Raw genomic sequence first — 26,300 nt, 5'->3', positions numbered from 1 at the left:
CAGCAGCATATCAGAGTCCGAAGCCGCCACAAAGGAGCGACACCTGCAATAGGCTCAAGCTGCCTGCCATACGGGCAAGTACAAGGACCATAAGGAACAGAGGCTGAAGCATAGCTTTAAGCAGTGTAAGGTAGCGCTTGTCATCAAGGTAGGGGATACTCGCTTTGCAGCCAAATAACCAGATCTGGCGCGGGTTTTCCATTAAACATCAACAGTCCATGTGGCTTATTCAGGCATCATAAACCAAAGCAATAGAAAGTTCATATCAAACAGCATAGTGTCCATGACAGAGCTCCACTCCATTAACCCTGTAGTCACACAGGTTATGCAATGTCCAATATGCAGGCTTTCAAGCCTCACAGGTATCTCACCCAGTCAGGGTTACCTCATGGTTGCTTCACCACACTGCAGATGTCCATTCCCTCCCCTGGGAACTCTCAGACATGTGCAGCCATTATACACAAAGGCACTTCAGGAAGGCAGATCCATCTTCCAGCGAGACCTTCCAAACGGACCAACCGGGTCCAAGCATTGACTCATGTGACCTACCCTGGCCACCTTATATGGTCCGTAGCCACCCCCACCGGATCACATGGCTATGACCTCACCACAGGTCCTTCAATCATTCACACACATATACATTACTATGGCATTCTAGATACCCGCCCCTAGGTGGGTTTGTAAGTAGCTGGTACCGCACGACTCACCAGCTACCTGGAAAGCTCTCCCTGACACAGTGTAACGAAAGCTCAGCAGTACCTCTGCTGATCAACACACATATTCAAGCTTCCATCCCAAGGCCACCTACCTTGGGATACATACCGATCATTCAGCACCCTGCCACTCATCCTCTCTCCTGGGACACCCACACAGCGCCCCCTAGCGGACACAGTGGTCACTACACCACAGCCAGCAGTAAGGACCTCAGAGAACAGCACAGCAAGGAGGCCTCCAATCCATCTGGCTTAGGGGACCCTAGATTACTTCCAGGCTGTCCGGAACTCCATTTCCATCTGTTAGCAGTGCTCTGGTCTGCATTCCAGACCATCAAGTAAAGGTAAGGGAAACTACAGTTCATGTGTCTGCAGTTATTCATTATTCCCTCAGTCCTACACCCCAACGTCACTATCCCTTATAAGAACTATAACTGCCCTGGGCCTTAGCTCTACCCGTGGAGAGCTGTACCCACTCTGCTGCATCACCAACTGCCCCAGTGGATCTGAACTGCAGCGTCGGCCATATTATCATTGCCGAACACCACGGGTGGTGTCACAAATTTTAATTTCCCTATAAACATTCACCAAAATCATTTTGTTGCACGCTCAGGGCCACGGACCGAGTCACTGCTGCCGTGACCTCCCCTGAAGAACTGACTGGCCCGGTACTGAGTTCCCGGCCCAAGCAACTTGGCGTCACGAACAGGATTTTGTAGCCCGGCATTACCAGGTATTGAGTGCCAGGGACTTTGTTGAATTATAACAATCGCCCTCATTACTGAATCACATGGCGCACGGGAAGAGAGGGGAGTGTCGTTGTGGGCGGAACCCGAAAAGAAGGCGCGAAGTGAAGCTGGATCCATGCTCTGTGGTGAACGGGGGGAAAAAGCAGGTTCCATCCCGCCTGCGGAGCAGCCGCTGACCACGGTATCGATAAACAGAGCCTGGCTGAGGTTCATAAGAGAGGAAGAAGATGTCCAACCCTGGTGGAGATCCAGCAGCGGCCGCAGCTGTGACCTCCCCTGTAGAAATGACTGCCCGCTACAGAGTTCCCCGGATAAACATACAGCAAGAGCCACAATGGATGGATTAGATAAATCCATATTCCTCTATGTGAATGGCCCAGTTACAATCCAGACATAAATCCCATTGAGAATCTGTGGAAAGACTTGGAAATTGCTGATCACAGACGCTCTCCATCCAATCTCACTGAGCGAGTGTACAAAGAAAATGGGCAAGCATTTCAGTCTCCAGATGTACAAAGCTAGTAGACACATAACCCGAAAGACTTTCAGCAGTAATTGCAAGGAAAGGTGGTCCTACAAAATATCAGACTACAGGAGACTGAATACAAATGCACGTCACAGTTTTTACATTTATATTTTTCTAAAATTTAGGAAACACCTATTATTTCCTTTACACTTCACAAATACTTGCTACCTTATGTTGGTATCTCACATAAAATCCCAATAAAATATATTTAAGTTTGTGGGTGTAACGGGAAAAAATGTGGAAACATTCATGTGATATGAAAATATTTTCAACATGCAAATTGTCTCTTCAGAGAAGAAGAGGACTTGAACTCTAGTGCTATCTATTGGAAGTAGCAATCCTACAAGTCAATGTCGACCCTTTCAGTGACGTCATGCCTTTGTGTCACACGCCGAAGTCAGCTGCCGGCTTCAGAAGTGGATGCTTTGCGGTGTGGGAGCATTGGGAAGGTGAGTAGGAGCGTTTATTGTTTTTTTTTCTGCGTATTGAACAACAGCGGGGGCCATATATCAGGATGGTGTCACACTCGGACACAGGTAGATCTGGCGGACAACCCAGCATATAAGATAGACGGGATGGAAAAGCGAGAGGAAGGCCCTAAAGGTAGGGAACGAAGGCTGGGACACCTCCTGACACCAACCTGTGCCTGTCCCTAAGCTCCCCTATTGCCCTATGCGGGTCCTTACCCCCGCCGCCGTCATATGCCTTGTTCCTGACTGTTTCCTAAATGTACCGTGGCTAGTGAATTACATGGCAAGGACGCTAGCCTCACCACTGCAGATGGTATCAACACACAGGGCAAGAGACAAACGGGATTGACAAAAAAGGAAATATACTCAACTCATGCTCTACTGATAAGCTACACAGTAGCAAAGCGAATGACACCAGGAATAGAAACTCAAACCTCAGAAATACCATCTAGTAGAATTCAATTACCGATGGTCAGCTGATGGGTCATGTGATTATTTAAAGGGTGGTGGGAGTGATTACCAACCAACATCAGCTGACCAACCTAACAGAAACAACCTCAGAAAGAAACTGACATTAACTCTTGCTGGACCAAAAGGAAAAAACAATATTGAAATTTCAGTAAAACCAGAGCTGCGACGAATTCTATAATGATTCGTGACAGATGAGCTGTGCATTATACTATATGGAGCACTATGAGCTGTGCGTTATTCTATATAGAGGACTATGGGCTGAGCATTATACTATATGGAGGATTATGGGATATGCATTGTACTATATAGAGGACTGTGGGCTGTGCATTATTCTATATGGAGGACTATGGCCGGTGCATTATGCTACATGGAGGACTATGGGGAGTGCATTATGCTATATGGAGGACTATGGACTGTGCATTATACTATATGGAGGACTATGGGCTGTGCATTATTCCATATGGAGGACTATGGGCTGTGCATTATGCTATATGGAGGACTATGGGGAGTGCATTATGCTATATGGAGGACTATGGCCGGTGCATTATGCTATATGGAGGACTATGGGGAGTGCATTATGCTATATGGCGGACTATGAGCTGTGCATTATTCTATATGGAGGACTATGGACTGTGCATTATACTATATGGAGGACTATGGGCTGTGCATTATTCCATATGGAGGACTATGGGCTGTGCATTATGCTATATGGAGGACTATGGGGAGTGCATTATGCTATATGGAGGACTATGAGTTGTGCATTATGCTATATGAAGATTATGGGATGTTCATTATGCTATATGGAGGACTATGAGCAGGACAATCGGGAGTGTATTATACTTCTGCTATGGGGCCTCATGAAATCTATGCATGCCCGTGGCAAGTATAATGGTTTACTTTCAAATGTTTTACTTTCTTCTATACATTAAAGAACAGTGGCGGAACAGGGGACATATACCAGGATGGGGACCAGGATAAGGGAAAATACCAGGATGGAGGGCACATATATACCATAACGAGGGACATAGATATCAGGATGGAAGACCTACATATATATATACATTGGGGGAAATAAGTATTTGATCCTGGGTGGGCAAAGTTCAAATCCTGCACCAGTACACATCAAGCTCTAGTTACGCCGCTGGTGCTCAAGTGTGACTGAGTGGCACGGGTGCACAAATTAGATGTTTGCTTCCCTGCAGCTGCAGGTCAGGCAATTCCCGCATGTTTTCTGGCTATTTAACAGCAGCAAAACATGTAGGTGTGGGGATGCGAAAATCACACTTGAGCACCCATGCTACTCAGTGCACACCCGAGCACCCTAGCCAAACTCGAGTAACAAGCACTGGCACTCATCACTACTGGGGATCTGTTGTATTATGCATAAGAAATGGCACATTAAATAAAAAGGAATAAAACATGAATGATCAGTGCATTTATAACCCTTCTACCTATACATCTACCCATCTACCACTCTCTTAAATTGTTGTTTTTAATAACAGAGCTATAGGGAGACATTATAGTAAATTTTTAAACCAGGTAGAAAAGCAACAGGTTCATGTATGAAAATCTTTTTATGTAAGAAATCACAGTCAAAATCTTCACAGCGGCATCAAATTTATGAAATCCATATAACTCGAGTTGGGTTCTTATAGGCGATCGGGTAGAATATTTTTCCCTTACTTTGTAGGAATCTGCGGTGTTTCGAATTTGTAAATAGATGATTCTGTTCCTATTCTTGTAGGTATGGATGATCTTCGGATGCTGCTTGGTTTATAGACCCAGCCTGGATATAAGCAGCGGTGCCGGCTCCTGTTGTGTATACAGCACACAAGTCTGTGCACACAAGTCTGTGCACACAATAGATCTGTCTACAAGCTGTCAGTATGCCCTGCACCTGCTTTGTTGTCCCAGTGCACGGCCTGTAATTATACCCCCAAGGGCTGCAGACCCAAAACATCTCAACTATTCTCAGGGTTTCCAGAGCAGCTCCTAAAACATACCCATAACCAACCGGCATCATATGGGGTAGGACACAAAGAAAAAATAAACACTTAATGCAATCCTCAGTGGGTGCAGGGCCTCCAGGAACTAAACAAAAAACCTTTTCATACAGACGTCAATTAAGGGCTTATTCACACATTCAGTATTTGGTCAGTATTTTGCATCAGTGTTTTTATGCCAAACCTAAGAGTGGAACTTACAGAAAAAATCTATAATTGAAAGATTGACACCTGTTCTGTGTTTTGGAGACACTCTCAAATACTGATGAAATACTGATCAAAAATAGTGATGTGTGAATAAAGCCTAAGGCAACACAGCAGGTTACATACAGATACAACATGTATTTAGCCAATGTAGTGATGTTTAGGTTCAGGGTAGCAGAGCTTTCTCATGCTGCATTAAAAAAGGCTCTGCTATCCTGAGCCAAAATGATGCCATGTGGGCAAAATAAAGTCAGTATTTTTTGTATCTAACACTGGATACAGCGATAGATAGATAGATAGATAGATAGATAGATAGATAGATAGATAGATAGATAGATAGATAGATAGATAGATAGAGTTGTGCTCAAAAGTTTACAAACCCCGGCAGAATTTTTGCTTTCTTGGCCTTTTTTCAGAGGATATGAATTATAGCACCAAAACTTTTTCTCCATTCATGGTTAGTGGTTGGGTGAAGCCATTTATTGTCGAACTACTGTGTTTTCGCTTCATAAATCATAATAACAATCCGAAACATCCAAATGACCCTGATCAAAAGGTCACATACCCTGGTGATTTTTGCCTGATAACATGCACAGAAGTTGACATAAATGCATTTGAAAGGCTGCTAAATGTAATATCCTCACCTGTGACCTGTTTGCTTGTAATCAGTGTGTGTGCATGACAGCTGAGTGAGTTTCTGGGATCCAGACAGACTCTTGCATCTTTCATCCAGCCACTAACGCTTCTGGATTGTGAGTCATGGGGAAAGCAAAAGAACTGTCAAAGGATCTATGGGAAAAGGTAGTTAAACTGTATAAAACAGGAAAGGGATATGAAAAGATATCAAAGGAATTGATAATGTCAGTCAGCAGTTTTCAAACTATGATTAACAAATGGAAAATCAGGGGTTATGTAAAAACAAAACCACGTTCAGGTAGACCAACAAAAATTTTGTCTACAACTGCCAGGAAAATTGCAAAAAGTCAGCTGGGGTATGTAAACTTTTGAGCACAACTGTAGATAGCTACCTGCCGCATTAACAGGTTATTTGTCTGCTCCTGCTGCCATTGCTGCTTCTGGTGCTTGCTCAAGTTGCCACTGCTGAGCGAGGACCAACTGTTTCAAAAGTTCCTCCATCTTGTCAGGAGGTTTGAGCCGTAGCGTTGCCGGCTTAATTACTGACATGCAGCACACTTTGTGATATGCCTGAGTTCACACTTCCCGCATTCTCCAACCATATGTGATGCAGCGGTAACCACGCTTTGCAGTGATGAGACAGTGACTCAGCAAAGTTCAAAGTAAAGTCTCTTTGCAGCGTGTACTCACAAGCAGAAAGTAATTCAGATCCTCCGGATCGCATCCGGGAAAACTATGACAGTCCATGACTGTTGCCGTGGGCGACTGCACCGCCGTGTAAGCTGAAGGAGCCAGGCCTTTTGGCTCCGCTGGGCCTTGCGTTGCCTCACACAGTGTGAGCTCTGCAAAGCTGTCAGCTCTGTTTGCTTGCAAGACCCAAAACTGACACACCAAACCCTATGCTGCAGGGGTTTTTACAAACAAACCTGTGGCCTAAGGCCACATGGAAAACCTTGCTGGGGAAGTTAACGGACCACCCCACTACCATCCTGTAGTCAATTTTAAAAATACAAGCCCATGGCCGGTTTTCTTAAATTCCGCCTTGGACAAAAAACTTGCCCAAGTTCAACACTTACTTCTATTTTTCCTTGCAATCACAGCTATGCCTGTGGCTGCAATGCACTTCCCCGGCTTCCATATGCTTCTTTACACATCCTGGGGGACACATAGCGACCCTCGCATATGACACTGGTCACTGTCTCACACTATCTACAGACAGAAACATGAAAACAGCAATTTTCATCCATCCATCCATCTCATCCATCCATCTCATGTACCACTGTCCTAATGCTCCATGTCACATTTTTCTGACTCCATCACACTGGCAGTACCAGTAAGATCTTCTGCCGATCTCCGTATAATCTCCGGGGATCTTTGGATATCAGCACTCGGCCTTCCACTTTGAAAGTGACCAGACCATGAAATCATAAAGCAGGGAAGTGTTTGCACTGTATTTAAAAAGATTACGCTAATAAAACAATCATGACTGAAAGGATGAACAGTAAGCGCTGTGAAGCCTGCTACAAGCCCCGGCAGCTCCGTGCTGCATCCCGTCCTCGTAGATCCCAGGGTCTGCATGTTCTATCATGTATGCCAAGAATCTCACTGCGCTCTGGAGGGGGCTATACACAGCCGAGGTGCCAAAATCTAATTTACAGTGTATGCAGCACCTCCATCCATCCACATTACCATCAGGTATGATTTTCTACCCGTAGCCAAACCCAACTGGCCTTACAAGGTAAACAAACCAGAAAGTATCTCTGCCCAGGAGGAGTGTAGCTATACGGGAGCATAGGTCGTACTTTTTTCATGGGGCTGGTGCCCAAGAGGGTCCCTCTGCCATATAAGAAGACACAAGCCCTGTATTGTTCAACATCTTTATCAACGATTTAGATGAAGGAATTGAGGGTAAACTGATTAAATTTGCTGATGACACAAAGCTAGGAGGGATAGCTAATACTAGAGAAGAGAGAGAGAGGATTCAAAAAGATTTAAATAAACTGGAGAAGTGGGCAGTAACTAACAGAATGGTTTTTAACAGGGAGAAATGCAAAGTACTACATCTGAGCAATAAAAATGAAAAAAGCATATATAGAATGGGAGGAATAGGGCTAAGTGACAGCACATGTGAAAAAGACTTGGGTATACTAATAGATCACAGACTGAATATGAGTCAACAGTGTGATGCAGCAGCAAAAAAGGCAAATGCAGTTCTAGGATGTATTAACAGAAGCATACAGTCTAGATCACGTGAAGTCATTATTTCCCTCTACTCCTCTTTGGTCAGACCTCATCTGGAATATTGTGTCCAGTTTTGGGCACCACATTTTAAAAAAGACATCAACAAACTGGAGCAAGTTCAGAAAAGAGCGACCAGAACGGTGACCGGTCTGCAAACCCTGTCTTATGAGGAAAGGTTGCAGGATTTGGGAATGTTTAGTTTGCAAAAGAGAAGACTGAGAGGAGACTTAATTGCTGTCTACAAATATCTAAAGGGCTGTCACATTGTAGAAGGATCAACTTTATTCTCATTTGCACAAGGAAAGACTAGAAGCAATGGGATGAAACTGAATGGGAGGAGACACAGATTAGATATTAGAAAAAACTTTTTGACAGTAAAGGGCATGTCACACTAAGAGATATCGCTAGCAATATCGCTATAACTAGTGACGTTATAGCGATATTGCTAGCGATATCTCTGTGTCTGATACTTACCTACGACCGGCTCCCCCGCTGGTTATCGCTGATCGCGCGAGAACGTTCAGGACTGTTTCTCGTCGTCAGCTTCCTGCGGCGCTTCCTGCTGTGAGGACGAGCGACGCGTGGAGCCGGGCGGGAGGACGCAGGATTGCCGCGTCTGACAGGTAAGTAGCGACCCCCGTCCCCAGCGATGTCGCTGGTGAGATCTGCCTGTTTGGCAGCTCACTAGCGACCACTTAGCGATGTACCAGCGATCCTGACCGCGTCATATCGTTGGTCAGGATCGCTGGTACATCGCTAAGTGTGACAGTACCTTTAGAGTGATCAATGAGTGGAACAGGCTGCCACGAGAAGTGGTGAGTTCTCCTTCAATGGAAGTCTTCAAACAGAGGCTGGACAGACATCTGACTGGGATGATTTAGCGAATCCTGCTTTGAGCAGGGGGTTGGACCAGATGGCCCAGGAGGTCCCTTCCAACTCTACGATTCTATGATTCTATGATTCTATAAGTATTATAAATGGTATTAAAATTGGAAGTGGATGTTGTCCCTAATGGCCATTTTGTGATACCCACCAATGGCAGCCATAACATTGCCTGTGACAGTTGTCATTCAGCTTTCCATCAAATCGCACTTGATTTTTATACCTTGAGAAAGGCGCCGGTCCAGCACAGAATTGCATTGGCATTTAAAAAAAAAATTTGTAATCTTAAGGCTCTTCATTCCCACAGCGCAGCTCACCCAAATGTGCCAGCTTCCATTTTTGCCATTTCACCCCTGACTATAGGCTCCTCCAATGAAAAAGAAAGGTGCATTGAATTGTGGGGGAACATACAACATGTGAATGTAGGTGGTAAGAGAAATTATTATAATAAGAACATACAAGCTTTAAAGGAACACTCCAAGAAATGGGCATCCACAATGTTGGGGCAGGAGAGGGCGATGCGGGGCACAGGATTTCTTTTTTGTCTGTGTTGCCTTCTCCTCTTCTTAGGTTCTAGGTTTGGCATAATGGTGCATCAGCTTTGCTTGGAGCATTCTTTTAACTATTTTTTTTAGCTTCCCCAAATAATGTTTAAGGAACAGCTAGCACCTTTCCGGATATAACTGATCTACTAAAAACTTGGTTCTCCATAAAGTATCACATCTGGAATAGATAGAATTATTTATTGCGCCGTTCTTCTGATATTCCTACTAAAAATGTATTCATAAATTGTCAACTGGGTCATCACCTATCAAAGGTCTGTTTGGTAACACCCAGTTGTCAATATATTCATACATTTCTAAGAGGAACAACAGAGAATTAACACAATGTAGAATTCTAAGGAAAGATGCTCCAGAATTGTTGTTTCATGGCGTATGCAACAATTTACTAAAACGGAGATATCAGGGGGTAAACAGATCATTATGTACAATAAGACTGATAATTAATATGGTCTAATATGTATTTCAAAGGAGAAATAGAGGTATGGAGGAATTACAGACTACCAGTGAAGGGGGGGATTATGAGTCCTTAGAAAAAACAATGGCCCCGATTCATTTAGTCTGGCGTTTTGCATAACAGTCTTAATGAGGAGCGTGTGTAAGGGTACCGTTACACCTAGCGACTCACCAGCGATCCCGACCAGCGATATGACGCGGTCAGGATCGCTGGTGAATCGCTGGGTGGTCGCTAGTGAGCTGCCACTCAGGCAGATCTCACCAGCGACATCGCAGGGGACGGGGATCGCTACTTACCTGTCAGACGCGGCGATCCTGCGTCCTCCCGCCCGGCTCCACGCGTCGCTCGTCGTCACAGCAGGAAGCGCCGCAGGAAGTGGAAGACGAGGAATGGTCCATCAGCTTCTCGCGCGATCAGCGATTACCAGCGGGGGAGCCGGTCGGAGGTAAGTATCACATGCAGCGATATCGCTAGCAATATCGCTGTAACGTCACAAAATCGGTGACTTTACAGCGATATTGCTAGCGATATCGCAGTGTGTAATGGGGGCTTAAGGGAGTGGAGTATGATGTCTCTTATACCTCCCTTCTCTCTGATTGTTTTCCTGCCCTTAATGTTTACAAACATGTTTTTATGATTATTGCCTGCGGTACTGCTACATGTATAATTATGTATTACCGCTCATTATTTATGGTACTGCCACTTGAATGTGTTACCATTGTATGGATAAGTGTATATATTGCCTCATGTTCTTGTATGATAATATTGCTTGTATATTATATGTAATTTATGTATGTGTAGTTAGGGAAGGCTAGAGCATCCTTTATTGGGACAATAGAGGAGGGCAATCTTAGTATATAGTTTCCCCATAGACTGGGTAGTTGTAATTATGCTGCGGGCCACTAGGTGGGGGTATACTAGTGGGGCCTGATAGGAAGTTCATAGAGGGTTAATTATAGGAGGGGCTGCCAGGTAGTAAGAGGGAAGCTGGTAGAAACTTAAGTCAGATGGAACCAGGGAGCCCAAGAGTCCACATGGGCTACAAGCCCGGACAGCTTGGCAGTCACGTAACGTTAAGTCGTTATTGCCCACGTTACCCAGGGCCACTGCAGGTCTTAGCAGTGGGTCAGAACAGGAAAAGGAAGATGGGGTGTCTTACCGCCTGGGCCAATGCTTTTAGGGCCGAAGTTGGCTGGACAAAGGAGATGAAAGGAGTTGGCACTTCGATGAGATCGGTACAGACAGGCCGGACGCTTCACCGGGGTCACCAAACATAGTGATTGATGAATTCAGGTCTGGGGCGAAACAGGCTGAAGGAAATGTCATTGTAGTGAGGTCAGACCTGGAAGGAACTGGGAAGCAGTCTAGTACGGTCTGGTCCGGGCGTGTACTCCACAGAAGTGACAGCAAGCAAGGGAAAGATGAAGAAGCAAGTAAATGTGATGATGTATAAACTGTGGATGTAACGTGCGAAATCCTAAGTAAAGTAAGTGTTAAAGTTGTCTTGGACTGTGTCTCCCTTGATGTGAGTCGCCTAGAAGAGGGACTGTTATCGCCTGGAAAGTGCCCGGGTGAAGATGGGACTGGAGATGCAGGTATGCCGAGGAGCATAGTATTGTTTCATGTAGGGGAAGGGCTGGGAGCAGCTGCCACTAGAGTACAGGTCACTACTACGGTCCTGGCCCTCCCTTACACATGCAAGGATATGATGTGCCACATTCATTAAGAGGTGAACACCCCATAGCTGCAGATGGAGATTATTGAGTTCCTGAGAAAATTGCCCCATTTGTCTACTATAATCTGCCCATTATATAGGAGCGGGAGATGCATTACTGCATAACTGGTCATTTCTGCTATAAGGAAGCCTAAAAAAAGTTGACTATACCGGAAGCCATATCGGTCATACTGAGGAGGGTAGGAACAAGAAGATGACATTACTTGCATCTGGTTTGTTGATCTTTGTAACCAGTAAAATAAATCTCTATCATACGGTGGCATTGAGAGCATGTTCTTTGTCCACGTGCTGGAAGCCACCGCGTCCTAACACAAAGGAAGGCATTCTAGACTCAGAGTCTTCGCTGTGATGTTACGGCCTTTGAAGTGGGATTTTCCTCATGTCAACTCTGCAAAAGTGCCGTCTTACTGAGCCTCGGGCAGGCAAACACAAATCAATGGAGCAGGTACCTGTTAACCTCAATGAGAAAAAAAACAAATAAATCTATGGGTCATGCAGTGTACACTGCCAGGAGGAGTCAGCGACTAACTAACCCTGCATACATGTAATGTCAGCCGTGATCAGAACTAGGGACTGTCCATTGTCCAGGCTCCTGGGTGACTAAACCTTTTGTATGACAAGCATTTACACCTCTTGTGCAAAAGTATGTGCCCCTAGCCCTCAACAGCCATTGGTAACAGGTGCATCACCTGAAGCAAGCAGCCAGACGATCTCCGTGGACATAGCGAACGTGCTCCACCTGGCACTGCCATAGGATGCCACCTCTCTTACAAATGAGGGCCGGATTCATTATTGCATTTTTATATTTTCTTTGTCTAGCTTTTGGTGATTTCCACTTATTTTTCATTTGTGCCTTATTCTTCTTTAAATATGCGCAATGTTTAAGTCTTTTTTAATTGAATTTGCCTTTTTTGTAATTTTTAGCACTGTTGGTAAGGTTTGGTGTTTCTAAGTGTTTTTCAGTTGATTAATCAATTGCAACTTTTTAAAAAGTCTCAAAATTTGGTGCAAATATGCTCCAGTCCCACCTTTCCCTGGAGAAGTTTTCTGTATGTCAGGTATTTTGGTACAAATTTTGCACCATTTAGTGAAACAGGAGACTTTTTGCACTAAAAAGTTGCAAAAAGCAGGTTAAAAACAAAACTAAACAACAGTTTTTACTTTGCGCAAAATTCATGAACCGCATTGCTCCTTTTTTGAAGAATTTATACATACGAAAAACAAAAAGAACAGCGCTTCATAGGGTAATACTTCTGGACAGAGAATACTGTGGTAATATAGCAGCCAATATCGCTGCTCCCATTCGCCGCTAAACTTTCCTCCCACCTCTCATCTAACCTGCTCTTGGAAAATCTACAATCTGGTTTCCGCCCCCATCACTCCACTGAGACAGCCCTGACCAAAATTACTAACAACCTACTTACAGCCAAAGCGAACGGACAATACTCTATACTCCTTCTAGACCTGTCCTCTGCCTTCGACACAGTTGACCACTGCCTCCTACTACAGATCCTCTCTTCCTTTGGCATCAAAGACCTTGCCCTATCCTGGATCTCCTCATATCTCTCCAACCGCACTACATCCACTCTACCTCCTCATCCCACCCTCTCTCTGTTGGAGTCCCCCAAGGCTCTGTTCTAGGACCCCTGCTCTTCTCAATCTATACACTTGGCCTGGGGCAACTCATAAAGTCCCACGGATTCCAGTACCACCTTTATGCCGATGATACTCAGATCTACGTCTCTGGCCCAGACGTCACCTATCTGCTCTCCAAAATCTCGGGGTGTCTATCAGCCATATACTCCTTTTTCTCCTCCTGCTTCCTCAAACTGAATGTGGACAAAACAGAACTGATCATCTTTCCCCCATCTCACAGATCTTCCTTACCTGACCTATCTATAACAATTGACGACATCACGCTTTCCCCCGTACCGGAGGTCCGCTGCCTCGGAGTAACCCTTGACTCTGCTCTGTCCTTCAAACCGCACATCCAAGCTCTCTCCACCTCCTGCCGCCTCCAGCTCAAAAATATTTCCAGAATCCATCCCTTCCTCAACCCTCACTCTACTAAAATGCTTGTGCATGCCATCATCATCTCCCGTCTCAATTATTACAACATCCTTTTCTGTGGCCTCCCTGCTAACACACTCGCACCTCTCCAGTCCATCCTTAACTCTGCTGCCCGACTAATTCATCTCTCTCCTCGCTACTCCTCCGCTTCTCCCCTCTACAAATCTGTTCACTGGCTCCCACTCCCTCAGTGTATCCAATTCAAATTACTAATACTGACCTACAAGGCCATCTATAACCTGTCTCCTCCCATATATCTCTGAATTAATCTCCCGATATCTTCCCTCACGTAATCTCCGATCCTCCCAAGACCTCCTTCTCTCCTCCACACTTATTCGTTCCTCACCCTACCGCTTCCAAGACTTCTCCCAAATATCCCCTATCCTCTGGAATTCTTTGCCCCAACACGTCCGGCTATCAACCACAATCGGATCCTTCAGACGGAACCTGAAAACCCACCTCTTCAGGATAGCTTATAGCCTGCAATGATCCCCACTGCCTCCTCACCACTACTGGAGCTACCGCTTCACTATCACTGGAGCTGCTGCAACCCCCCAACCTACTGTCTCCTTCCCCATCATCCTGTAGAATGTAAGCCTGAAAGGGCAGGATCCTCTCTCCCCTCTATATCAGTCTGTGATTGTTAGTTTGTTTACTGTAAGTGATATCTGTAATTTGTAAGTAACACCTTCTCATGTACAGCACCATGGAATCAATGGTGCTATTTAAATAAATATTAATAATAATAATAATAATAATAGCTTGAAGACCCTCATCTGGTTGAGTGATGCGAGGAGCAAAAAAAAGGTTGTCAAACCTCACATCCCCCTATTTAGGGGGCAGCCATGTTTGCCAGACTCTCTTGGACCATATGAAGCCCGTCTAGTTACTTGCTAAGGATGCAGATAAACCATGACTCCTCTGTACCAACCATTCAGCTTGGGGCATCATATTAGGGGAGAAGACCCCTAGTAATTACAAACAAACCTATGCCCATGAATGACAAGGGGACATCTTTTGTTTAGACTACATTTTATATAGAGAACATGACTTGCCAGCATCAGGAGAACAGAGAGCCACAAAGGCACTACCAGCACGGCCTAAACTAGGGTTTTCCTGGCAAATCTCATTTTTCTTTCTTTTTTTGGACCACACGCATTCATCCTTTGCACCCTGTTAATGCCATTGTGGGTAACAGTTAGCATTTATAGTCCTAAAGGGGTTGTATAATTTGTCAAAACCTTTTTTCAACAGCTTTTTAAGATTGTGCTTACTGGGGCTGTACAAATGTGTGTAGGAGCCATGGGACATTGCTGCAAACTCAGCACCGATGCGACCATGTAGACAGTGATGTGGTATTATCGTTCCCCACCAATGGATGGTCACTCACAAGTAATCCATACAGTAATATTGTGGCAAAGGGCAATGTGCAATACCATCAATATATACAAGAGATTATAGGCCATCAATATGTGATGGGTGGGGCCGGTCTCGGCTTGTCAGCAGATTGAAGGGGCTCAACAAGCGCAGCAGCTTCTTCTGCTCTCCCTATCTGCACCCTGTCTACATGGTCGCATCTGTAATTTGTTTGCAGCATTGTTCCCTTCACACAGTTGGTTGGTGGGACTGGCAATAGACGGACCTCTAGTAATAAGATATTGATGACTTGTCCTGGACAGACCATCAATATTCTGATCCCGTGAAACACCTTTAAAATTGCAGAACTAGAGGTGAATAAATCGATTCGCAGGACCATGGGTCCACTAGTCACGGCCGCTGGATGGAGCCTTGTGAAATGCCTCCTACATGGTGCCATCTCCGACTGCTCTTTTGATTTGCCGACCTGGCATGACCTTATTGTTACATCAAGACGTACACAACGGGGTTTCATGCCAGGCCAGCTAATTAAAAGAGGAGCCAGGGATGCCCACAAGTAGGAGGCAGTTCACAGGGCTCCTGTCCAGCAGATATGGAATAGTGACATCTCTTTGCAGAACTCTTTAACCTCTTAAAGACATAGTCAGTTTTGTCCGCTAAGACCAGGTTTTTTTTTATGTTTATGGTATTGTAACTGTATGAGGCTTTGTGGGACAAGTCGAAGCTCCTTTTTGGTGTCAATTTGGAGGACACAGGCCCAATTTCTATAGATTCATATTAATGAGATGATCTTTTCATGCTTTGGTCATAATAAAATGTTGTACAGATGGCTATAGTTATGGTCAGGGACATAACTATTATTTTTTTTTTATCCAATCATAAGGGGCATAACTATTATGGGCGCAGGGTTTGCATTTATAACGGAGTAAAAAATGTCCATTTGGCCAATATGAGAAGAGAAATACTATTAAACACTTGTGATACTTGGGGACATGTTTTAAAATCGGGGCCTAAGTGACGCTGTTTGTCATGGTGCCCACTGTACTGTATGACTTGTTCATGATGAGACTAGTGGCGCTACTGCCTGCTGAGGCATAATATCACTTAAAAGTGAAATCCTACAAATATGATCTTCTGATGTGTCTTATATAAGGGTCACCGCCATTCATCCAATATATATAGGCTTATAAACATATATGCTTCCATTATTTAATGTGAATTTTGGAAACAAATTGATGGGCAATTGAAATATTCTATTATTATGTTCAAAAAGTTTTGAGAATTTGGAGAAACTGGTTATGTGTGCAATATTTGATATCGAAGTACTGACTGACTCATAATACATTAAGCAAGATGATCATCTATAGATATTCCAGAGTTTACTACTAAGATACTAGTAAGTAGGTTTACCCCCAGTCCAATGAAAACCATGGTGCTGTCACAATAACAGCATGACGTACCTAGCGCGGGAACATCTGAACGGTGGGCAGGGTCTATATATGACGCGTCCTGCTGAAATAATTTCTGTTTCTTAAAGGAGTCCCCTAAATTTCAATAAAATGAATTGTAACAAGTGCATGAAGTGCTCACAGAGGACATGTGGTTGGGTTGTATTGTTGGCAGTTCTGTGTTGGACAATCAGATGCTGATATAAAAGTATAACTGCAAATTATACTATAGACCCTCTGAGCACAACTCACTGATTGTTTACATACAAGGCATTCATGCAGACATGAAGCTAAAGCTCGAGGGACCAATGTAAAATTTTAGCCAGGACCCCCCGCCAACCTTCATATGCTATCATGGAAATTGCCATAGTGGACAGCTGCAGGGAAAAGAGCCTCAGGATGCCAAGGGGCACCAAGAAGCCACTGTGCCTTGGTCAGGCTATATACATACAAGACTAGGGTGCTGAATTGAACTCGTTGCCCCATATGCAGGAAAGCCGAGCTACAGCTCCACATGCCATTACTATAGTATTGTCCCTTATTTTTGGCTTCTGACTTTTTAGGCATCATGACTCGGTCTGACTGCAACTTCTGCATCAACTTTATGTGCATCTTTATACACTTACAACCTACATTTTTAAAAACTCTGACACAGAACAGTACAAAAATATACAAGTCTCCTGGAGAATACAGGGCAAATAAAGTTTCATGTCCAAAGTCTGCAATAAGTTCTAAAAAACAGGGATTAGATATACCTAGTGCAGAACAAACATCAAACCTTAAGCCCTAAAAAATTGGGCAAAGTTTTTCAGAAGTGTCTCAAAAAATTGTCTTAGACATCATGTTACACATTATACCCATAGACTATGGCCAATAGACTTTTATCTGTCCAATATGACTTATATGAGGAACCGTTAATAATGTCACCCTCTCGAAAAGTGTCAGAGACGTTGCAAAAATTTCCACCAATTTGCATTTCAAACTTTTCATTCAACATAAGAGGGGTTTACAACCTATAACATTCCATGTCTTGTAAAACTACAACCCATAACCCATAGTGGCAGACTGTTAGACAGGTGTCAGGGAATGCTGGAAGTTGTAGTCTCACAACTATGATATAACCTACATCATCATTTTATCAGGGGGTAGAAAAGTGATGGGTAACTCACGGTCCATGTCGCTGACTTAGCTGTGCTGGATTGTTGAAACGTCACTTCGAAGTTGTGAGGTCCCGGATAGTCAGTGTTGGATGGGATGACCGGTGCTGGAGACATGGCATCAAAGGTAGAGCTGGGCTGAGAGTAGGGGGAATGTGTGGGGACATTCGAGTTGTGGTCGGGATTGTACGGACTCGTGGAGGCTGCTCTGCTTCCGATACTCTGATCCATGGTGTTATTCAGCAAACTGAATTGAGACTGTAGAAAAGGAGAAAAGGGGAGGAGGGAGAAAGAACACACAGGTAAGAGGGACTGAAACATTAAGAGACATCTTAGCACTGGAGGGATCTTGTTACAGGACTCTTAAAGGACTTGCTCTCTTTGGAGTCATTTGAAAAATTTCCCGAGGGTGTTTTTCTCTTTTTTTACCTTTTTGGTAACAGGTCAACACTTGTAAAAGGATAGTGACAGGTTTTGTTGTGAGCACCCTCTTAGTTAAGGAATATCTCAGCGCTACCCAGTACAAGCTGCACCTTTAGAAAGTCAAAATATGATCTTAGAAAAATCAGGAAAAGCCATCAAATTATCAAAAAGCACTATTTACTGAGTCATTTATGCATTATCATCCAAAATTACCCAGAAATGAGTGTTTCATATTTCATTCAAATCTTTCGTGTCTGTCTTGATTTACTTTAAGGTAACAGGACAACATGTCTATATTTTGAAAAGATCCACCAATGATAAGCAGATTATAGGTTGTCTCACTATGGAGCCACAGGTTGATCAGTTTAATCCGTGGGGTAGCCCTGCTGCAAGTGTTAATTATTCTGCTGCGCCACTACAGGTGAAATAAAGCATTGCAAGTTACATACTTTAATCAATGTACTGTCAACATAGTGTATGCACTGGGTCCTCCAGAGAAAGAAACACTTTTCATAGCTATTTTGTGCGTCAGCCCACTGATAGAATGAGGACCCCCCCCCCTCTTTAGTAGGTCAGAATTTTCTACTTTGCTAATTGTGTAAAAGATTGCTAATCCAGACAACAATACAACTGCAGTGGAATTTTGAAATATGGACAGTGTGTAATGGATACTGAAATACACATTGTACTGCCCTTCTAATATATGATTTCAATATGGCAGAACATATCTTCAATCAAGCTTAATTAGCTACGGGGCACCCATCAGTATTTGGTAATATGCCATAGTAACTGGCAGTAGTAAAGCACTTGTTCTGTAGAAAAGCTATTATCTTCAATGGCTCCATGTTATAAAGCATTATGGCAGCCCATAACTTTCCTGAAAACTTATGTTGGAGTTTTGTAGTTTTGGAAGTTTACAACCACCACTCAACTGTAAATACCCAGTATATGGATGGTGAGGAAGGGTTGCTGTTTTCATTAAGTTAGTTTTTTAACTAATACATCTTCCACAGTGTTCCAAGACTTCTGAATAATGCAAAGATGTTGGCTGCATTGCACCCCCACTACGGTCCCTTTTTTCTGTTAACGTTTCATGGTCATTGCTTAAGGAGTCTCACCTATGTGTATAACTTGAAGTACTAGATACTAACATCCAATAAGTAAATGCACCACAGTTTCAAGTAAAGTGTCCACAATGTGTTTGTTTTTAAACAAGACACATTCTTCCCATGACATGGTCATGACAAGGAGAATAGTCACACCATGGGTTGTAGTCTCCAGACATCAATGATATTGTATTACCTGCCCATGATAATGTGTGTTCTAAGCATTACATTGACAGGCAATGGCGACGGATTAGAGGTGAGTGCACTTTGTTTATTGGTGTAAGTGCCTATGGGTATGTGGACACATAACTAAAGGAAAAGGGCAAATAAGGGAATGGATTGACTATTTAATGATCCATCAGCTCTAATCCCCTATTATGGCAGAAAAGTAGCATTTTGTGTAGGATCAGAAAAGAAATATGTGAATAAGCAAACAAAAATGTAGAGTATTTTTGAGACAATTAGTAAAAAATCTTGAATCCAAAAAAGAAAAATGGCTGAAACTGCAAGTCTGCAAATCATTGACCTCCAATATGACATATATCATTCTTATAGCCATGCTCTATACAGAAACAAGAAAATCTTTAAATAATTCCCAAGAAATCTAATTAATTAAATTATCCTATAGGCACCCAATGTTTATATGTCTGTAAATTCTTTAATCTAAGAAGTCGAAAATTGTGATCCTATAATCTAGGAAGATCTGCCATTCGGGAGTCTAAGAAAGATAGGTTTCAGCAAGCTTTCTGGCATTGTAGTGATGGTCATAATGGATGCCACCCAATTGTCTCAGTTAGAAATTTAATAAAATTATTTGTAAAACACAGATTTGGAATTGTATTTACAAGGAACGAGAACACTACCCTTCTGGGCAACACACAATGAGGCTATTACAAGGGGGTTCAGTTAATAAATTCTATAAGGGTCAACTATATTAACTTTGTAGTACTTATCATCTCGTATTGTGGATTATTTTTAATAATATTGGATGCTGGACTATTGGGAAAATACAGCAGACATTCTTTTCCACTGAGTGAAAGGCGACACTGATGACCTCATAAAATTCTGTTGGAAATTATCTCACATCTACAAAACACTAACTGCCTCGTTAACTCTGAGCCGATCACTCTGGTCTTGGCCCTAGAAAGGGAGACTGAATGAAAGTCACAAGTATCTGGAAATGTTAGAAGCTCAGATGAGGATCATTGTAAAACACGGCTCATTTCACCTGGTTTATGATTACATCAGAATGAATGACGGCATTCATTTAATAATAAAATGATTCATTTCTTATGTATCTAAAACTTTCTTTTTATTTGACTTTCCCATAATTTCCTATATCTCGGCTTTCCAATAATTTTCCATATCTCAGCTTGCTCTCCTCAGTGACTGCAAGGCCAAAACTCTAGTGGACAACCTCTTTCAAACAGTTGTCCACTATAGAGCACACATTTCGATATGTGGCTATAGAGGTGGCTATCACTGTGTATCTCACAGATGCTCAATGGTTAATTTATCTTGTAAAAACAATATTAAGTGTTTGGCAATCAGGGAGAGACAAAAAATGACCTATGAGCCTTCCCCTAAAAGGGGGTCATATATTGCTCCATTCTCCAAATTCTATTCTAAGATGTGATAAGTTGTAGACCTTGTTTATAGGGAGGCCTCGACTTTACTAATATCTGTAGCATATCATAGACTTGTACTGTAATAACATGGTAAGAAGTAAAAACATTTTGGCCTTGATTCATCAAGCAGTTTTTACTATATTTCTGGTGTACAACTGATTGAAATGTCACAAAAAAATTGTCCAAAGTGAAGTTGTGCAAACATTTGGCAACTTTTGACATTTTTTTCAGTCTCATCCAGCCTCGACAACTTTTATAAAATTAGGTAGAGTATGGGCAGGACAAAAGTGGCATAAATTACAATATAAATGTTACTCTTGGCAATGGTGATTCACAGTAATTGAAAGAATTTGTATAATGAATTTGGTGCATCTTTCTCCGGTGTACATTTCATCAAGGCTGACATGCCAAATGCCGGCCTTGAATCAGGGCCTTTATCTTCTAGGGCAGTGTTTCTCAACTCCAGTCCTCAAGATCCACCAACTGGTCATGTTTTCAGGATTTCCTTAGTATTGCATAGGTGATGGAATTAATACTTGAGCAGGTGATGAAATTATCACCTGTACAATACTAAGGATATCCTGAAAACTTGACCTGTTGGTGGGTCTTGAGGACTGGAGTAGAGAAACATTGCTCTAGGGCATCCAGTCATTCCGTAGAAAAATATTTAGTCACCTTTTCCAACTCAGAAGGATAAATGATTTATGATGACTACTGAGGTGTGAGACAACTCAACGTGCTCATCTGCCGGTGGCTGGCCCCTTGTGAATACTAATAATAGAATTAAAACTGTGGTCCTAGGTGGCTCCAAGCTTCATACCTGACTGTCACCTGTGTCCAGCAAAGGAGCTGCGGGATCTGCTTATTACTTATTATGTAAGTACTGTCAAGCTATTTTTGTGTGTTACTTTTCATTTGTTTACGGAACTGTATGTGTATGTGGTTGTGAATGTATTTTTCCATCTGAACATGTGCACATTCTACAACATCCTCTGTCATTCTACAGTTGAAAACAACCATCATCATATCATGTAGCAACGGCAACATTCAACATCATGTTAATCACCTGTCCTGGCTCCAGTGCTGGACCCTGCTCCCTTTTCCTATGGCCTTTGCAAATTCCTTTGACATAATCACCTAAGGTCTTTTAGGGTCCGATTCAGACATTTGGTGTCTGAGAATTCAGTAAACTTTGCATTCAATTCCACATGTACTCCTGTAGTTTGCCTCACTATTCATTTTTTCAGTTGGATAATCTGTTCTGAAAACTCTTGCTTGTTTATCTTGTACCTGCATTTACATCCTAGCTCAGAGCTGTGGTTAACCATTTGTCTGCTGCTAGCATAAGCTTTTTTTCCTGCTATATTGGTGCTGTACACATTTCAGCACTACTGAAATAGTGTGTAATCATCTTTGCAAGCAAGTATTCAGTTATCTGTTCATCATTGATGATCAGTGGCTAATCATTTGTCTGCGATACGCATAACAAACTCTTATTTGCTATACTGGTGCTGTTCACACTACAATACTGCTCCAATAGTTTGTAATCTTTTCTGCAATCAAATATACAGTTTGCCTGTTATTCCATTCTGTCTGCCATTATCCATTTGTCTCCTACATGTTCTGGACTGTTCCTGCTCGGCATGTCTGCCTGCCATTCTGCATATCTATTGAAAATGTCTTGTCGTTTGACAAGTACTTCCTGCTGTACCATCACCTTCAGTCCTTGTTGCTTTCCTGCTTAAGACTTAGAAAATCCACATCACCAGATGAGCCTATAACAAACAGTAACATCTAAAAAGGCCACCATCACGTAACACCTAATAAAAATTTGCATCATCATGTAAGATCACTAGGATCCACCATCGAATAATACTTATAAGATCCATTATGATGTAAAATCCAGTAGATCCACCATCATGAAAAATCTACAAGATCAAGCATGATATAACTTCTAACAGGTTCATCGTTATGTAACAAAATATTTACAGTACATTTAAATAGTGGACAAAGTTTTCCAATTGCGCCATACATTCATTATTCTTCCTAATGCTACCATCAGCAGCACTATCGCGTACCAAAAGGTTTATTGTAGAAAAGGGGACATGTTTCACTGACATACTATATAGTCTAGATTCACTATCATGCTACAGATACAAGATCCATTCTAAAGCTACTAATTCCACTGTCATGTGGCATTGAGTAGAGCTACCATAATACAACCATCAATAGTTCTAAGATCATGCTAAAGGTAACACATACAGCATCATCTTAGGTCTGCCAAGGCATCATGTTCAATGTTTTATCATGTAACAAGCTTAGAATCTCCCATCTGACAGCAGATACAACATACTGTTATAGCCACAGCTTTCTCCGTCACTACAGATACAAGGCCCACCTGTAATTTGATTTAATAATAAATCCAATATTATATTTCAGTATGAAAAATATTGCAATACTGACAAAATTTCCAATTACAATGACGGAGACATTTATAAACATTTGTTGTGTGTTGTTGTTTTTAAATATGTCGAATTAGCCACCAGGGATCTTCTAGTCATTATCCATGAGTTCTGTTTATTGTCATGGGACTTACATTGTTACTAGGATATTACGTCATGTACCCCACATGTTGAGCTCTCCAAGCTTTGACGGACACAATATTGACAAGAGTATAGGGAAATCTCCACATTATGTCTACGAGATGTTTTCTGACCTCTCATTCTAAATCCATTAATATGGAGTTGTTTCTTCGTCCCCTCTGCAGCTACAACGGTTTTCACTCTACTGGGAAGGTTTTATACAAGATTTTGAAGGAGTCTTTGAGAATTTTGGCCCATTCATCCAGAACAGAGTTTGTGAGGTCAAACACTGATTTGGAAGAAAGGGCCGGGCTCACAATCTCCATTCTAGTTAATCCTAAACATGTTGGATGAGGTCGATGTCTATGCTCTGTCCGGCTTGTCAGATTCTTCAAAACCAAACTACATCAACCATGGCCTTATGGACCTTGTGCACTGGGCACAGTAATGGGGACCAGAAAAGGGCCTTCCCAAGACTGTTCCCACAAAGCCACAATTGTCTAAAATGTCTTGTGCAGAAGTATCAAAATTTCTATTCAAGGTCAAGGAAGACCCCTGAAAAACAAGAATTATGCCTCCTCCACTAAACTATGCAGTCAGCACAACGCAGTTAGGTAGATAATGTCCTCCTGGCATTTACCAAACTCAGACTCATCCATCAGACTCCGGATAGAGAAGTGTGATCCATCACTCCACAGTATACAGAATCATGAAGCAAAACCACACGTGGTTTGATATAAATTAGAGCGGAAGCAGGTAGAACGTGGCAATTCACAGTCAACCACATGTTGATTTAGCACACGGTTCTTGGCCATGTAACATGCTTCTGTCTGATACCCGCAATGTGTGAACCCAGCCTTCACATATACCCGCATTTACCCTAACAAATGGAAGGCCACTGATTTGAGGATATTTGTTTTCTGGATATATTTACCTTTTTGCAACAAATTCTGCCCAATGCTTACAAATCTGAGTCCATGTAATTATAGGACCTGTCTCCTTAAAGCACAGTCAGATAATGGATGGTAGGAGAAATATCATTTTTCATAATTGCAATTAATAAAATTCACATGGACACGTCTTGAGGATGGCGGTGTCATACTCTTATCTTGATGAGAGGAATTCTGCGCAGACATGTGTGAGCTGCCCCATATTTACTTTCTAATTATCCCTCAATTGAACTTTCAAAGACTGGGAGGGATAAGTATCGTCAGCCCACAGGCTACGTTTTACTGAGCAATTTATCAGTATAGTGATCAAATGTGTAATGACAGCTTTGTAAATATTAGACGACATTCAAAAGCTTTCCCTATCTGTTGGGTCTTAGCCATTTAGAAATAAATATTTTGCTTTGCATAACCACAAAAATTAGGAACCATAGTGAGAAAGTTTATATATATCAGGTTACTGAGGATGGGAAGAAATTGCATCTGATCCATTGTTGCCAACCCTCATTAATATTCACCCTCTCCAGGCTCAATGTCCATGGTATTTCTACAGCAGGAATGGCATTTATTTCTCCCAGTACCATTGGAGTAGTATGGATTGCTAGCGGCGGCTAGACAAGTATTGCGCCCCCTAACCTAGTAGTAGTTTCCCCTTAACGCCCCATTAAAACAAATATTGCCCTCCAAGGGCCACCCCCAACAGAAACTAGTTTATCCAAGCAACTAAATCCATCACATTATGGGCCAGCACAGGAAACGCAATACAGTGACTTAATTCCACCATCTGTATCATGACGTTGAGCAGTCTCTGGCATACAGGATGGAGAATGGTGGGCATGGAGCCGAAGGCTCCCTGCTCTATCATAGGCTGAGAGCAATAAATACAGTTCAAAATGGAGATCTAGGACACCTGACTAGAAATCAAAGACATGTACATCATCTCTGATCTTTGGAACTGTCGAGACAACAGCTACTTTCTATTTTTTGTTTTAACCCCTTAATGACCGTCAATACGTCTTTTAACTGACCTGAGATATAAGAGAATAGCATCCCCATACAGGTGACAATCCAGCAGCTGTCGGCTGAACACCATAGCTGACAACTTGCTGTATCACAAATGAGCAGTGTTGTCACCGTCCATATCTGTTTAACCCCTTAGATTCTGATGTCAATAGTGACTATATCATATAAATGTTTAAAAGAGAGTTGTAATATCCACACGTTATGAAGAATTCAAGGTATTAAACTTTAGATATGTTTTATTCTTCGTCCTCCAGCACACAGCATAACAGTTGCATTCCCATGCTACACAGAAGTGAAACTGAAACTTCCCTTCTCATCCCTCTTGTCTCCAGCCCCCAAGTCCCATAAGTCTGGCTTGTTTAAAGAGACAGATCTAATTATTATACATTACATCATCCCCTTTTTTTTTTTTTTCTATAAATAACCCATATTACTGATAAATGCAACAACATGAAAACGTCAAAAAAAACCAAAACAAAACTGTAATTACACTTCTTCAATAAGCCTCGATGGAGCTCTTCTCTCTCGTGTAGGATAACGTCTGGGCTCATTGAGAGGGTTCATTATTGATGGACCAGCTACCTCTTGTTGGTCCTCTCCACCATCGGATACCAAATCTTCCATCAAAGAGAGTTCATTGTCATCATTCTGCGGTATGACTTTAAAATATGAAGAATTTCGCGTTATGGAGTGTCCATCTCGTTCAGCTGTGATCATGCTGCCTTTCCTTTTAGTAACATAATATTTTGCAGGACCATATACAGGTGAGGTCTTGTTGGTTGGTCTTTGACGTACCACCACGACATCCCCTCTTTCGATGGCACTTGACTGTGTCCTTCGCCTTCTGTCTGCATAACGTTTCATGGCTTGTTTGTTGGAGAAATCTGTGGAT

General features: G+C 42.5%; 1 protein-coding gene across 6 annotated transcripts in view; it reads right to left on the bottom strand.

Annotated features, from left to right (window-relative positions):
* TP73 (tumor protein p73) overlaps positions 1 to 26,300 on the bottom strand; it is a 187,916-nt gene that overhangs the window by 102,834 nt on the left and 58,782 nt on the right. For all 6 annotated transcript variants that reach the window (XM_073561712.1, XM_073561713.1, XM_073561709.1 and 3 more), the window contains one exon: positions 17,712 to 17,957. In XM_073561712.1, the coding sequence (XP_073417813.1) occupies positions 17,712 to 17,957 (246 nt within the window). The remainder of the gene's footprint in view (positions 1 to 17,711; positions 17,958 to 26,300) is intronic.

Source organism: Dendrobates tinctorius, unplaced genomic scaffold (assembly GCF_039654945.1).
Source record: "Dendrobates tinctorius isolate UK_male_01 unplaced genomic scaffold, ASM3965494v1 ptg000326l, whole genome shotgun sequence".
In the NCBI taxonomy this organism is placed as follows: domain Eukaryota; kingdom Metazoa; phylum Chordata; class Amphibia; order Anura; family Dendrobatidae; genus Dendrobates; species Dendrobates tinctorius.
Note: the sequence above shows the minus strand (reverse complement) of the source record. Positions and strands in the feature narration are given on the sequence as shown.